The sequence below is a fragment of the Oryzias latipes genome, chromosome 1, assembly GCF_002234675.1.
Source record: "Oryzias latipes chromosome 1, ASM223467v1".
NCBI classification, from domain to species: Eukaryota; Metazoa; Chordata; class Actinopteri; order Beloniformes; family Adrianichthyidae; genus Oryzias; species Oryzias latipes.
The window spans coordinates 16230081-16246456 of record NC_019859.2 but is presented as its reverse complement, the minus strand read 5'-3'; the positions used below and the strand labels follow the sequence as shown (position 1 = coordinate 16246456).

Genomic DNA, 16376 nt, shown 5'->3' with positions numbered 1-16376 from the left:
ATGTTGCTGTGATGTCATCATTTTGTTGTCCCTCTTTTTTGAATTTCACATTGACATCACTGGGGGGGGGGGGGGGGGGTATTTTTATAATGTCACAAAGAGTTTTGTTGTGGTTACATGTCATGACATCATAGATCTAAAAGACATGCGGAATCTCGGTTCCATGATGAGTATTTCATTGCCCAATAAAATCGAGAATTGGAAGAGGCCAAACAACAACTGGCCAAACAGAAACAATTGACGGAGAAATAGATTAATGATGGAAAAGAAATCAAACTGGAACTGGAGAGGTTTCAAAAAAAATGTCGATCCAGAAGTTTTGAGGGGCGGCCGAAATTGCAAACCAGGTGACAAAAGACATCAAACACAGACACAAGAAGGACCTCCATAGATATTATGAGGAATTAAGGGTGACCTTCGTAGAAAATGTAGAAAAGTTTTCAAAATAACTTAAGGCTGTAGGGAGAAACAACAACATCAGATAACATCATCTAAACAACATTCAGAGAGAAATAAAATGTCTCAGATGGCAGATGGACTCCAAAGCTCCAGAATCCAAAACAAAGACTATCCTGAAGGAAGAGGTTGAACCTTTGAAGGCAGCTCACAAAGACCTCACCTCTACTTTTGATGCCCAGATTATAGCTACTCAGAAAGAGGTGGAAATCCTACACCAAAAGATGGAAAATCAAAGATCTGTTTGCTAAGAACAACTTGATTGAACAAGAGTTCAATCTAGTTATGAAAATTTTGTATAGAACTTTTTTAAATTCACATGGTAACACATACAGTAAGTAGTTAACAACAACAACATATGATCCTTGCAGTCTTTAAACTGTAAATATTAGTATGGTTGCCCTAACCCTAACTAGAACTAGAAACTAGAAAATGTCCCTTTGCTAGAGATCATGTGGTTTTTTAGGTTGTGTTATTTTCTTTTGCTTTTCTCCTGTGAATTCTCAGGTGTGTTTTGAGAGTAGACACCTGAGAAAAGCTTTTACCACATTCTTTACAGGGAAAAGGCTTCTCTCCTGTATGAATTCTCAAGTGCTGTTTGAGAGCACCCTTCTGAAGAAAGTTTCTACCACATTCTTTACAGAAAAAAGGCTTTTCTCCTGTATGAATCCTCAAGTGTCTTTTGAGAATAGTCTCATGATTAAAGCTTCTACCACAATCTTTACAGGAAAAAGGCTTCTCTCCTGTATGAATTCTCATGTGCCTTTTGAGAGCACCCTTCTGTGTAAAGCTTGTTTCACATTCTTTACAGGAAAAGGGCCTCTCTCCTGCATGAATTCTCAGGTGACTTTTGAGAATAGACGCCCGATTAAAGCTTCTACCACAATCTTTACAGGAAAAAGGCTTCTCTCCTGTATGAATTCTCATGTGCCTTTTGAGATTACACTTCCGTTTAAAGCTTGTACCACATTCTTTACAGACATATGGTTCTTCATCAGACTCATGTTGGCTCCCTGCTTCATCCTGACTATCAGTTTCATTAAGTTTCTGCTGATTGTTTAGATCTGCTTCACTGCTCTCATCTTCCTCATTAGTAGGACTCTCCATCAAGGTACCAGCCTCCTGTATCAGATCAAGTTGCTCTTCATCCTGACTAATGGAGAGTTCTACTTGCTCCTCTTCAATTTGAGGAGAGTTCTGTTGCTTTGGCTTGTCCTGTTGCTGTTCTGGTTCCTCCTGTATCAGATTAAGTTGCTCTTCATCCTGACTGATGCAGAGTTGTTCTTGCTCCTCTTCAATTTGAGGAGAGTTCTGTTGCTTTGGCTTGTCCTGTTGCTGTTCTGGTTCCTCCTGTATCATATCAAGTTGCTCTTCATCCTGACTGATGCAGAGTTCTACTTGCTCCTCTTCAATTTGAGGAGAGTTCTGTTGCTTTGGCTTGTCCTGTTGTAGATCAAGTTGCTCTTCATCCTGACTGATGCAGAGTTCTTCTTGCTCCTCTTCAATTTGAGGAGAGTTCTGTTGCTCTTGCTTGTCCTGTTGCTGTTCTGGTTCCTCCTGCTTCACACAAGAGTGGGAATTGTGTATTGTTATCTCATGGTTATCCAGAAAATGTTGGGCAGGGTCTGCAAGGACACATAAAAAAAATATATATATTATTTTCAAGAACAGCATTTCCTCTGTCTGAAAACATCCACCAGTGTCAAATAAGGCTGCAGTAAATAACACTTTGGCAGTAAATAACACTTTGTTATTTACTGCCTTGTTACTATCCTTCAAATGGCCCCATGATGGACATGCCAGTAAATTTTACCATCAGCATCAATGTTGCCTTTATTTTTTAAAAGAGGTTGTAGTCTGACCTTCTGTCTTGCTGACCTTATTGTTTTATAGAGTGGATATATGTTTATTAGATCTGGGCTTAATGGCCAAAAAATACCATCTGAGATTTTTTCATTTTTCATTTCAATTTTAATTTTAATTATTTTTTTTCTCCCTGCTTTTACTTTCTTTAGCAACAATAACAGATTATATTTAACAAAAACCATTTTATCTCAACATCTCCTTTGGATTTTGGCTCTTACACAAAGTTCAACTAAGTAAAACCTGTAGAAATGTTTGCAGATCAATACAGCAGATGTTTTGTGAGCTACTGCTAGCTTGAGCATCTCATAAAGAGAAATACTTGAACGCACTTGGCAACATTTTTGACAACAACCACTGTGAAATGGATTTTGCTGTGTGGTTTGACTCTCCAAGTTTAAAGTCACAACTCCAGTGACCAAAATCTCATTTCTGACTCACCAGCCAAGTTTGTTGGTACATAAAAAAAATCTACCAACCAAATTCTTCCATTATTTTACAAACAAAAACTATAGGTGTTATTTAAAAAAAATGATAATATGATGGCAGCGGTGCGGCAAAAGGCTGCAGAGGGCGAAATCATGGTGGATGGAAAGAAGATCTCTTTCTACAACGACCTGTCGGCTGCGGTGCTGCAAAAGCAAAAGGAGTTTACACTGGCCAAACAGCGTCTGAGAGAAATCGGCAGGGAATACTCCATACTGTTCCCGGTGAGGCTGCAGGTCTCATTCAACGGCTCCAGAAAAACTTTCCTCTCTCCGGCGGAGGCTCTGTCGTATGTATCCAACATACAAACATACATACAAATAACGGCTGAATGAGGACACCGGTGGTTCTAAATAAGGCGTTGGTTGTTCCTAATATTTACCTTATGACTCATGTTCATGCCCTGTGTTTTTTTTATTTTTTATTATTTCTGTCTTTATCATTTTTTTCTCTCTCATCTTCTTCTGAATATGTGATCATACCGAACTTGCATCATTTATAACTGGCATCTTTATTGGATCAAAGGAGAACTGCTCCTAAAGTTAAACATTAAGGGCGCTTAAGTAGCTGCCTGCCACAGTATGGCATTCCTGCTGGTTGTGTGTGCACCTTTCCCAGGTGTCTTTCAGGAAAGCAATCCCCGACCAACCTGGGGAGAAACCCCTCACCTTTTTTTTCCATTTCGTTTTAGTTCATTGTTCTCTGTTGTTTTTAGTTTTTATGTATGGTGTTCTTGGATATTGTTACTGCTCAGCACAGGTCTGTTATGTTATTTAGTGCAAACCCAGATAATTATACTTGTTTTCTTACCGTCTCTCATATATCTCATTACTTATAATGTCACCAACTAAAGTCAAATTTTGTTCATGGAATGTAAGGGGTCTGCGGAGGAAAATTAAACAGAGGAAAGTGATTTCTCTTCTACACAGGGAGAAAGTGGGTGTGGCATTACTACAGGAGTCACACCTCAATGATAATGAGCATCTGAAACTGAAACATGGCTGGGTTAGTCAGGTCTATTTTTCCTCTTTCACAACCAGTAGGGCATACTTGTGAATAGGAATTTTCCTTTCCAGATTGAGACTTGTATCAAAGATAAATATGGGAGGTATGTTATCATCAAAGGTGTCTTGCAAGGTAAAGAAATGACCATTATGAAACTGCCCACCAAATTATTCCCCTTTTGACTAAAACATTCTCTCAATTCTCTGAATTATCTTCCACCATTTCCCTGGTAGGAGTGATTTTAACTGCTTACTTAAGATAGATATCCTTCTCGAAGCTCGCCCCCAACCAACCAAGCCAGAGCCCTTTCTGCCATTTGTGACGAAATCTGTCTAGCTGATGTTTGGCGAACCCTTCATCCCACTAACAAAGAGTTTCCTTTCTACTTTCCTCCTCATAAATGCCACACTCGCATTGCCATTTTCTTAATTCCAAAAATTCAGGTGCAACAAGTCTCTTCTGGTGAAATTGGAAATATTTTGGTTAGTGATCATGCAGTGCTGTATCTAGAATTGACCATTACCTGTATTTCTGCGAGCAGAAACTCAGCAGGCTAAAAGCGCCCTTCTATTTTCCAAGCAGAGGCTATGTGAGTTTGGAAACAAACCTAGCAGATATTTGTCACATCTAATAAAGGCCCAGACTGATTCTGAAACAATTACTTCAATTGTTGATGCTACCGGCAATCGCTACTTTGATAATATACACATTAGGGCTGCACGATATGAGGAAAACTTGCGATATGCGATATTAGAGATTAATATTGCGATAACGATATAATTTGCGGTATATAAAAAAAATAGAAAAATGCCAAAAACATCATTCCCATTTCATTAGAAACAGTTTAAAATTACACTCCAAATGACCCTCATCGACATAGGTGACAAACATCTAACATAATAGGCCTCCATCTGTTTGGTCAACAATGGGAAGGCGTCCATCTGATTGGTCAAAGCATTAAGGGATTTATTTGATTCGTTAAAAGCGTCAAGCTGCCATAAGATTGTTTTTGTTGGGTTTACGATTTATTGCGATATGCCTGTTGCAGAGCTGGATATTGTGATAACGATAAATTTGCGGTATATTGTGCAGGCCTAATACACATTAATAACATATTCAAGGAGTTTTACAAACAACTATATGAGTCAGATCTGCATCCAGGAGCTTCAGATGAGATGGTGTCCTTTCTTTCAGGGCTGACCCTCCCTAATATCTCTGAAACTCAGAAAGCTGAACTGAATGCTCCTATCACAAAGGAGGAGACCCTTGTAGCACTTAAATCACTTCAATCAGGTAAAGCTCCTGGGCCAGATGGTTTAACTTGTGAATTTTATAAAGAGTTCCATCATGTGCTGCTGGAACCCTTTCTGGCCATGCTAGATATTACACTCATTTTAAAAAAAGGGAAAAACTCAGGGGACTTGGCTTCTCCATCACCATTTCTTTGGTAAACAATATTAAGTGCTGAAACAATAAAAAGACAACAGGATCCATAAGAAATTCAAATTATAGATGAAGACACAGGCAGAACATTGCTCTAGTTATAGGCCTATTGCCTTGCTGAATAAAAGAGGACCAGAAAGGCTTCATTAAAGGTAGGAGTTTCAGTCATAACATTGGGAGACTTTTAAATATTATTAATATATGTCAAGTGCAAGATATGGACAGTCTAGTCATCTCACTAGACGCGGAAAAGGCATTTGACCACGTTGAGTGGCCTTATCTGCATCCAACATTTATTCAATTTAGGGGAAATATTTATACACTGGGTTAAATTATTGTACCATAACCCCTCGGCCTCAGTTATCACAAATGGCTGTAGGTCTGAAAGTTTTTCATTGCATCGCTCGACACGTCAGGGTTGTCCTCTCAGCCCTGCACTATTTGCTTTGGCGATAGAGCCTTTAGCTGAGTCCATCAGGCAGGACCTGATTATACGGGGAGTCTCTGCTGGTGGAACTCAACATAAAATATCATTGTATGCTGATGATATCTTATTGTATGTATTGGAACCCCCATCTTCTATACCAGAGGTGGGCACTGAGGGCCGCAGTCCTGCATGTTTTCCAGCATACCCTGCTCTGGCATGTTCTGATTGGCTGGACACACCTGAACCAGGTAATCAGCCATCAGTAGGGCAAGAGTATCTGGAAATCATGCAGACACACCGGCCCTCGAGGCCTGGAATTGCCCACCCCTGTTCTATACCTAGACTCATTGAAATGATTCAGCATTTTTCGACATTCTCGGGTTACAAAATTAACTTTTCCAAATCTTTAGCCATGCCAATGGGTAGACTCAAAAGTAGAACTAACACACTGGTACCATTCCCTTTCCGCTGGTTATTATCAGGATTTGTATACCTCGGTGTTCAGATCACTCCCATGTTTCATCAGTTTTTCAGGGCTAACTTTACACCTCTCCTTAATACTATTAGAATGTCAGGAGCCGGAGCCAGGGCGGGTTTGGTGGGTGTTTTCTCACTTCCGGTTTTGGGCTTTTATTTTGTTACTTCCTTTCAGGGCCCCTTTTGTTTCACTAGGTAACTTCACCAGTCATCACCGGCACCTGTCTGCTCACCTGTTTGTCATTCCCATTTGTGTATTTAAACCCTGGTCTGTTTGTTTCTTGTCACTGGGTCGTTCTGTAAGTTTGCTTCAGTCATTTCAAGTACCAAGTGTGATTAAACCTTGTTTGCTTTTGAAGCTCTTTCGCTGTCCTGCATTTGTGTCCTGTCTCAACCGTGACATAGAAAGGACCTTGAAAGATGGAACCAGCTTCCCCTCTCCTTGCTTGGTAGATTATCAATAATTAAGATGAATGTGCTACCAAGATTATTGTATGCCTTACAAATGATCCCATTATTGTTCTCCAACAAATCTTTGAAGTTACTCAATGGTTGGCTGAGTGAATTCATATGGCATAAAAGGAAACCAAGGCTTAAACTTTCAAAATTACTGCTTCCCATTTCCAAAGGAGGCCTAGATGTACCCAACTTCAAACTTTATCAGTTGTCATCTATTTTAAGATTTGTGGAAAAATGGGTGGGGGGCGACCCCACATCTGTCTGGCTAGGCCTCGAAAAATCACAGACTCACTGCTCACTTCCTGGCCTTTTGTCCTGTAAAAATCTTAAATCTGTCAGAAATTTGTGCTGTAACAACACTATAATCACTAACACAGTTAAAGCGTGGTTTTTGGCCAGGTGGTTGGAGGGGAGGTCTCTTTTAACTCCTTTGCTTTCTCCTATACAAGGCAACCCTGAGTTTCAGCCGGGCATGATTGATGCAGGTTACAACATCTGGACGCAGGGCTCCAGACTGCGACCAAAATTTGAGAGTGTGCGACTGAATTTTACATCCAGTCGCACATGTGCTACCAGTAAATTTGGCTCCCCCACCCTCCGTATTTTCTATACATTAAACGTGGAAGGGGCACGTCAATGATCAATAAAATGAGCAATTTATCGTTATCGCAATATCCACACGCATGCAGACAAACACTCGCACACATACTCATGAGACGTGAGCACACACTCACGTTTCATTGAGTGGTGCCTGTCTGTGAGGCGGCCAATGTGTGTGAGAAGAATAGGGAAAGTCAATGCAAGTGGCTAAAATGCGTGGAGGGGCCTAGAGATAATCAAGCGCGCGTAAACATCTGTGGGAAGGAAACGGAGACAAATATCATCACAACCTGATATGTGCGTGCGTCTGAGCTATGAGCAAGCGAACTATTGATTCGTTCTTCCGACCTGCAGCTAGTCTACCAGTGCCAGAGTCTGCAGCAGGGGTCTCAAACTCGCGAAGCAAACCACGGTTCTCATGCACGGCTGTTACGGCAGCACACCGCTCCCGCGGGAGATGGTCAGCTGAGGAGAATAAATGTCCCACACCTACATTCGAGGGCTTGAACTTTAAACACGAGCGAGCAACAACACGCTTTAGTGTTGGACACACTTAAAACACGTGGGGAAAATGCAACGATAGACGTGTTTAAGATGAACCAGCGCCGCGCCTGGATCGTTGGGGTGGGGGGGGGGGGGGGCATGAAGGCGAAGCTAAAGCAAGACTGAAAGAGAACAGGAAGTTGTAGTCATTAACATTCAATTTAGTTTAATATGCCTCTAACCCTAAGTATGACCTGTGATATTACATCTTTTATAATTATTTTAATGTTTTGTAATGGATGTAGCCTTTTTTTAATCAATTGGTATTTTAAATTATCTTAATTGAACACTGAACTACAAAAAACCCATCAGGACACATGTCCCATAATGAATTGTTTTGTAGTCTGTAGGGCAGCTGTCAGTCAGTTCAGTACTAAATTTCCAGCTGCGTTCGCTCAGGTTGGGGTTTTGCTTCTGGCCCTTTCTTGTGATATTTTTGTTTTGATTGACAGGTGATGTTAGAGCAAAAACAAAATTATACATCTCACACCAGGTGATCTGTGCAGCGTTGCCTCCACCTGGGTGATCTCAAACACGCTTATTGTGCATCTTGGCTGCACCTATTTCAAGATTCAAGAGATTCAAGATTCAAAGGGTTTATTATCATATGCACAGTAAAGAAACAGGTTTCCCTGCACAATGAAATTCTTTCTTTGCTGTCTGCTCCGAATGCCCAAAAGTATAGAGGAAACAAAACAATTCACTCACATCATACACACAAAAACACAAGATGTCGAGTGGCTGTTGTAAAAGTGCAAATGTGCAAAAGTGACAATGACAGTAGCAACAATTAGAATAAGCAAAGGTGCAGATTGTTTTTCCAGACTCCAGTCAGCTGTTAAGGAGTCTGATGGCAGAGGGAAAGAAAGAGTTCTTGAGTCTGGTGGTCCTGCACTTCACACTCCTGTACCTCCGTCCTGAGGGGAGGAGAGTGAACAGTCCTCGTTGCGGGTGGGTGGGGTCCTTGATGATGGAGGCAGCTCTCCTGCAGACCCTGCGTTTGTAGATGCTCTGCAGCGAGGGAAGAGGAGTCCTGGTGATCTTGGACGCGGTCTTTACCACTCTCTGCAGGCGTTTGCGGTCCATGGCGGTAGAGCTGCCGTACCACACTGTGATGCAGCTGGTCAGGATGGACTCAATCATGCAGCTGTAGAAGTTGCTGAGGATCTTTGGGGACATTCCGAACCTCCTCAGCCTCCTCAGAAAGTACAGCCGCTGATGAGCTTTCTTCACCAGCTGTGAAGTCGGTGTCGCCAACTTGAATTTCCATCCCCTAATGTTAAATACATTTAAGTATTGTTTGAAACTGTGAAATGACCGAAAGGTTACTACGGTAATCACTTTGTTACTAAAAACATTTTTTTTATTCTGAATGTATGGTATTTTGTTTACTATTTGTACTGTCATGACAGCGATGGTGCTTTCAGTTTACCTCGTTGTTGCATCTTCAAAAGTGAAGAATAAAATCTGACACTGAATTTGAAACAGCACATTGTAATTTCTGCATCTATTATTAAAGTGTTTATTTGTAATACAGTGGAAATTAGTAGATCTGGTTAGAATGTTGATTTACGGTATGCGCCCCTAAATTTTCTGGTTGTGCCCCTAAAATTTTCAGTTGGGGGCAACTGTGCTCCTAGTGAAAAAAGTTAGTCTGGAGCCCTGTCTGGATGCAAAAGGGGATCAAGAATATGTCTCATCTGTTTACAGGAAATTCTTTGTCTTCATTTGAACAGCTCCGTGTCAAATATAACCTCCCTAACAGTCACTTCTTTAGATACCTAAAAGATTTTATATTTAAGAAATTCACCTTGACCTCCGATGCTACGCCCTCACAACTAGAGAAGCTATTGCTCAAACATCCTGGTAAAAAAATAATCACATGCTTTTATACTGTTCTGAATCAGACCAATTCAGTGACTGTACCAGAAGCAACAGAGAAATGGCAGGCCGACCTGAGTGTGATTATTGATAAGGATACATGGAATGCTATTTGGAACCAGACAAAACAAATATCTGTTTGTAATCATGCCAGGCTTTTACAGTATATAATTATTCACAGACTGCAAATTTCTCCAAACAGAAGACATCAGATGAACCACCAATGTGTTTAAAATGTAAATCAGCACAGGGAACTTATTCTCATTGTATCTGGTTCTGCCCTAAAACTGCATCATATTGGAGAGACACTTTGGAGGACATGGAAAAAATATTTGGGACAGCCCTGGCCCTGAATCCGGTCTCGTTGCTTCTGGGTTATAGGGGCGATAAAGTCATCTCTACTTCTAGCAGATTGTATGACATCCTAACATATGCCGCACGTAAAAATATTTTTCTGTCATGGATCAGTGACAAACCTCCATCCAAAGCAAACTGGCATAGACTCATCATTGAACTCTTTCCTCTGGAGTACTTGACCTGTCTGCTCCACTCAAAACGTGGACCCCCTATCTCCGCTTTACCACTCTCACTACTGCTTCCATACTAAACAACGTGAATGTGGACTAACTTTATTTTTGTTATTGTTACTTGTTTTATTTATTTTTATCTGCATCGGTATGAAAAGGAACTTTAATCTGGAATACACTTTTGCAAAAATTTACATGATTCTGGACCAATGTTGTGCTGAGCAATGTTTGTGTTTGTTAAAAACTATGCTTAAAAGACTATAAAAATACTTAAAAAAATGATGATATGTTAAATGCAAGCAGAGAGGAAGTCACAACATAATATAAACATCAGATAAAAACAATTGTTTTTTTTTTCTATAAGGAATTCCTGTATAGATTTTTATTCAATCTCTGCTTTTGCTGTTTTTACTGAATTTTTTATTTTCAATCACAAATGAGTTTTTTTGTTTTCTTGCTGAGTTTCAGTCAGTCACCTGTAGTCTGAACAAGCTGTAGTCAAATTAAAACCTGCTGAGAAACAAGAACAGTTTTACTAAAGGGGAGCAGATTGACAGAAAAAGCCCTTTATCAGCATTTTTATGAATTTGTTTGATAAGAAAATAAGAATTAAAATTTTAAATCTTAAAGATTAAGATTTTTTGCCTAAATGAATAAAGGATAAATGAAAAACAAGCGCTACTAAACAATAGTAAAAGAAGAAGAAGCACCTCCCTGCTGCTTCTGGTTTGTCCGGTATGAACCCCACAGGCCGAAACTGCGTATAGCATGTTACTGAATGTGCAACACATGCCTACTGTGTCCATAGCACAAGAAGAAACAAAGGCATGGACGTGAGCTCCAGTGGGTCCAAGCTTTCTTTAAAGTGCCTGGAGCAGATGGCTAGATTTTAAGTGGACTGCTACTGATGTGAAGGAGGCTCCTCTCACCTTTGTTCCCTTCACACTCTTTTTCCTCCTTACACCCATGTCCCCTTCATGCCCTTGTCCTCCTCTCACCCATGTCCTCCTCTCACCCATGTCCTCCTCTCACCCATGTCCTCCTCATACCTGCGTGACCTTTTTAAGACTCTGTCACGGACAAACCATAGAACATGGACCAAGCAATCAATAGCAATGGACCAGCGAGCAATCCACCCCCAATGAGGATCAGCATTACTTTAAGAGGAACTTCTGACTGAAATCAGAGCTGAAATGTGGCAACTGAACAACCAAGCTGATGATCAACCCAGACTGAATGGATGACATCGTCATAAACGCTATTCTCAAACCCAGCTGGAGTCAGAATAAATTGCAAAAGAAGAAAATAGATAATTGCCACAATGCTTCCCATAAACATGGATTTGACCATTGTAGGAGTACGCCCACAGAGACATCAGAAAACACAATGTGGACATGGACAAGTATTTGTTTCAGGCCAACCAGAAGACAGAGTTCAAAGTCAAATGATTTTAAATCATCAAAACATGTAAGCTGAGTTTGATATTATTGAAATGTGATTTCCATTTCTGTTTTATTTTGCATTTATTTTCTAATGTGTATTTTATGTTGAAACAGGTTTGTGTGTTTTCCTGTTTTGTTTCTGGTCCAAATGTCTCTAAATAAATGTGGCAATCACTCCCAGTTGGTGGTAGCTAAGAGTGAAGTCAGATAAAAAGGAATTGTTTGCAAGTGTGACTAATGTGATTCTTGAGAACTTTATTGCGGTGAAGTTTGACACAGTGGTCCAGGTACTACGCAGCATTGTAGTGCAGTTACCAACCTGACAACAGGTTATGGGCCCAGATACCTGATACTATCAGAGTGGTTTCCACTTTTTGTGAGGTAGATGACAACATGCGCAGACTGACACCTGATACAAGCCACTGGTCCCGGCTTCTGTTTAACAAAGATGAGAAAAACTATGAACCATGGGGGACCAAATTCTTGGGTCACCTGAGACTGCAAGGATTGAAAAACACCATTTTGAATGCGCCTGACCCTGATGATGACGATGAGCTAGAAATGCAGACGCATATGCTGAACTGATCCAGCTTCTAGATGACAAGAGCCTGTCGCTGGTAATGCGCAATGCAGCAAATGAGGGGCACAATGCGCTACAGATCCTGAGAGACTATTATTAAAATGAGGAAAGCCTCCTTTCATCAGTCTTTATACTGAACTGACATCACTGAAAAAAAGTGTGACAGAAAGTGTGACAGAATATATAATTCATGCTAAGACAGTGATCACAGCCTTGAGAAACGCTGGTGAAACCCGGAGCGATGGTCTGCTGGTTGCCATTGTACTGAAGGGGTTACCTGAATCGTTCCAACCATTTGCAATCGACGTAAGACAACAAGGTGAGACCTTGTCATTTGCTGAGTTTAAAACAAAGCTTTAGAGATAGGAGGACACTGAAAAGAGGCGTGCGACTGCAGCAGGTGACACCGTGAGGCTTGCATGCACCAGAGAGGGCAACATGCCGGCCTGAGCGAGGAGCAGAGAAGGCGACAACGGACTTCTTATGCTTCATATGCGGCCTAAAGGGACATCTGGCCAGAACCTGCCAGCGTAAGCTTTGGTGCAGCTTGTGCAGGAGCACCATGCACCAGGAAAGCACCTGCAGACGCAAACAGCACAGAGAACAAGATGATGCACGCTAAGCCTGCTGTGAGACAGAAAACCAGGATACAGAGTTCACTCTCTGAGTGAACGAGGGGAACAGGCATCAACCAGAAGGGCCTGATGGTCGACTGTGGAGCAACTTCACATATCATCACTGATCTCTGGAGGTTCAGGCGTTTTGATGAAAACTTCCAGGCCAAATCTCACTGTGTGGAGCTGGCTGATGGCACAAAGTGTAAAGGGGTGGCGGAGCATCGCGGTGTTAAACGTTTATCAGAAGAGTTATTGAGGCCGGAAGACTAAATCTGTGAATTTCTTTCAAACTTTACCAAACTGATATTTTTCTTATTTTAATGGTGAGAATAATAATAATAATAATAAAAAGGTCCCCTAATTTTATTTTTGTTCTTATTTTCCCTCTCGGGTTTTTGAGGGACATTGAGCCTTCAAAGTGGGTCACAGGGAAAAAGAAACATGAGGAAGGTTGTGGCTGACAGACAGACGGCTGGCTCTATTTTTCTAATTTTCAGTTCGGGGCCACAGTGCTCCTAGTGAAAAAAGTTAGTCTGGAGCCCTGTAAAGAATATGCCATTGTGTTTGATGCTGTTTCCAAAGAAATATGCCAAATGTTTAAAACAACTGCTACCAATGAAGAAATGTCCTCTATTGATGCAACTGACACCACCACAGGAAAAATTGGATTTACCCCTACCCACAAGAACAACAACAAAAAAAATACGTGTTTGTTTCAAAGGGATGTCATTTCTGTACCGTGTACTAAAACCTACTGGAGACATTTTGTTCCTGACAGTTTTTGGAGGAAAGGCTGGAGTGTGACCCAAAAAATTATGATAAATAATAAAATGAAAGAAGTTTCTTTTAAAATAATTTACCCCACTAATCAATTCATGCTAAGATACATTAAAACAATTGATCGTAATTATACTTTTTGCAAAGAATATCTAGAAACAATTAACCATCTATTTTGGAATTGTACTAAAATTAGAATTTTTTGGAAAAAGTGTTTACAATTTATTAGAAATTATGTTCACCCCAACTTTACTCTGAAGTTTGAATATATAATTTTTGGCTTTCATAATAAAAACTTGGACTCGAATAATAAACTTATAATTAATCTTATTATTTGTGGCAAATAATCTAGCCACAGGGGTTGCAAGCCAGTTGCCTCTGTGCCGGTCCCAAGCCCGGATAAATAGAGAGGGTTGCGTCAGGAAGGGCATCCGGCGTAAAAATTGCCAAAATAACCATGCGAATCATCCATAACACTTTAGACATACCGGATCGGTCGAGGCCCGGGTTAACAACGACCGCCACCGATGCTGTTAACCTACAGGGTGTCGGTGGAAATTTGATTACTACGACAAGAGGACGGCCAAAGAGGAGATACATGGATGTCTTAACAGAGGACATGAAGTTGGCTAATGTTAGGGTAGAAGATGTCCATGATAGAGTGAGGTGGAAAAGGATGATTCGCTGTGGCGACCCCTGATGGGAAAAGCCGAAAGAGAAAGAAAGATTATTTGTCGCAAATGTTATATTCAAAAATGTAAATTTTCTTCATCTTCTATTTTTCCCCGGTGTTAATCAAACAAATTGAAATGTATCGGTAACATCTCTAAGAGTCTTAATCAGAAAGCTGTATGTTTATATGAAAGTTGTAGAAACCTGAATGTTTTTATGTAAAATGCATATAATATGTATGCTCCCCTGGCATATCTGAAGTTTATTTTGTAGAATTGTGTTTTGTATTGTAATTCTGTTTTAAACAATAAAGTTATATAAAAAAAGTTAGAAAGATGACACAGTTTGGGGACATTGCACGGCTTTGCTGACATTAGATGATCAAATAGAAACAAGCAATTTGTCTGCTGCAACTTTGATCGATGTAGTTAGGGTGCTACTGCTTATGGCTATGTAAAGGAGTAGCCAATCACAAAAGCGTCTCCGCCTATTCCGGTTTGATTGACAGACAAGCTAATTCAGCTGAAAAAGCTCTTATGAAATAAACAAGTCATTCTGAAGAACAGTAATGTGAAATAAAAACAAAGATATTTCGTAAAATATTGATTTTGAAATCTTAGTTTCTGAAAAAAGCAGTAGAATTATAATAATACTCAATGTGATTAAAAATGAATATATTAAAATGCTGTTTTAAAATAATGAACAGGTTTTTAAAACAAAATGAAATATATTTAATAATATAATTGCTAATTTCAAATCTGATTGCAGGTTTTGCACATGTTTTTGTATTTGCAAAAGGTCATATTTATTTATTAATTAATTATATTATGGACAGTTTGGGACTCCATAAGAAAAAAAACAACTTTTCCTAAATACCTATATCGTGCAGCTGAACCTGTGGTTTCCAGATGAGATCCAGCAGTCTGCGCTGACGACACAGCTCCTGCTCGTACTGGAGGATAGTTCCTTCACAGAGTCGGAAGATTTCTTCTGCAGCAGCAGCTAGTCTCTCCCTGATCAGTTCTCTCAGAGACTGAAGTGAAGACATGGTTACTGCAACCGCTCTGATCTTCAGCCTAAACTCACACAAACACCGCCGTCCCCTTCGCTGCAGCTCCGATAACCACAGCAACGTTGTTTTTATGGCACTTTGAAATTTGCTGAGAGTTCGGAAACCAACCACGTATCCCCCTTTCTGTCTGAAAAAACTCACAAACGTCCTCACGAAACACCAGCGTTTTCCAACGACAAGCTAACGATGCTAGCATCTCCTCCCGCGCTTTTCCTTCTTCTTCTGTGTGGGAGGACTGTGATTGAAGGAGCTGGGGAGTGTGCGATTCTGTTGGTCTTTCCTTTGTTTTTTCTTTACTTTTTTCACTTTGGTGTTAGTTTTCTGTGATAACGGTGTATTGTTGGTGCATTTATTTTGGTTGTGTGGTGTTTTCGGGGGGTTTATCGGGTGGTGGGTGTGGAGCCGCCAAGGCTCTCACTTCACTTCACTACCAGGAAACCCGCCATTTAAACAGGTGCCGCTCCCTGCACAGCGGGGAGGATGTGGCCTTGGCCGCGGGGCAAATAATCGGACATGCTTCTATTAAATCTGCTGCCCGAATGAACGGAGCGTTGTTTTCTTTGTGGAGAGGGTTGAAGGGCGAACACGCATCCCCATCAATGGCGTGTTTGAACCCCGTCATTCATTCCGCTCTCTCAGACAGACAGGTCTTCATGATCTTCCAGAAGGAGGAAAACTTGAATTCTGTGTTCAATGTGCGTGTGGATGACTATGACTACGTGCTTTATGCTACCTCTGACTCTTTCAAATGTTTTGGTTGCGGCTATGAGGGACATTTGGTGAAGGTTTGTCCACATCCCGCCGGTTCTGCCTGGGGGGGCGTGGCTGCTGCGGCAGCAGGTAGCGTGTGGTGAAGGTGTTGAGCGTGTATGTGCCACAGAGAGCGCCAGCCAGCAGGGGTACGCAAAACGCGCTGGAGCGCGCTCTCGCGGAGACGCGCTCTGGGGGCTGTCTGTTGATTGCTTTTGTTTAAATTGTGCGCTCATCTGATGACAGTGCGCTTAAAATGAAAAGGCAAAAGAAAAAACAATTGGGGGATCAAAACAGAA

General features: G+C 40.9%; 1 protein-coding gene across 1 annotated transcript; it reads right to left on the bottom strand.

Annotated features, from left to right (window-relative positions):
* Nucleotides 1-67: 67 nt before the first annotated feature.
* Nucleotides 68-15654, bottom strand: LOC110013859 (zinc finger and SCAN domain-containing protein 2-like). Its single transcript, XM_023957433.1, has 2 exons — nt 15132-15654; nt 68-2081 (listed from the first exon to the last, which is right to left on the bottom strand). The coding sequence occupies exons 1-2, from the start codon at nt 15301-15303 to the stop codon at nt 919-921; spliced, it is 1335 nt and encodes a 444-aa protein (XP_023813201.1). The 5' UTR covers nt 15304-15654; the 3' UTR covers nt 68-918.
* Between the last annotated feature and the right edge of the window lie 722 nt (nt 15655-16376).

Excerpts from the sequence above, each read along its gene's own strand:
- LOC110013859 (XM_023957433.1), bottom strand. The coding sequence starts at position 15,303 with ATGTCTTCACTTCAGTCTCTGAGAGAACTGATCAGGGAGAGACTAGCT. Across the intron at positions 2,082-15,131 it reads GGTTCAGCTGCACGATATAG|ACCCTGCCCAACATTTTCTG; the intron begins GTATTTAGGAAA and ends GTGTCCTTGCAG.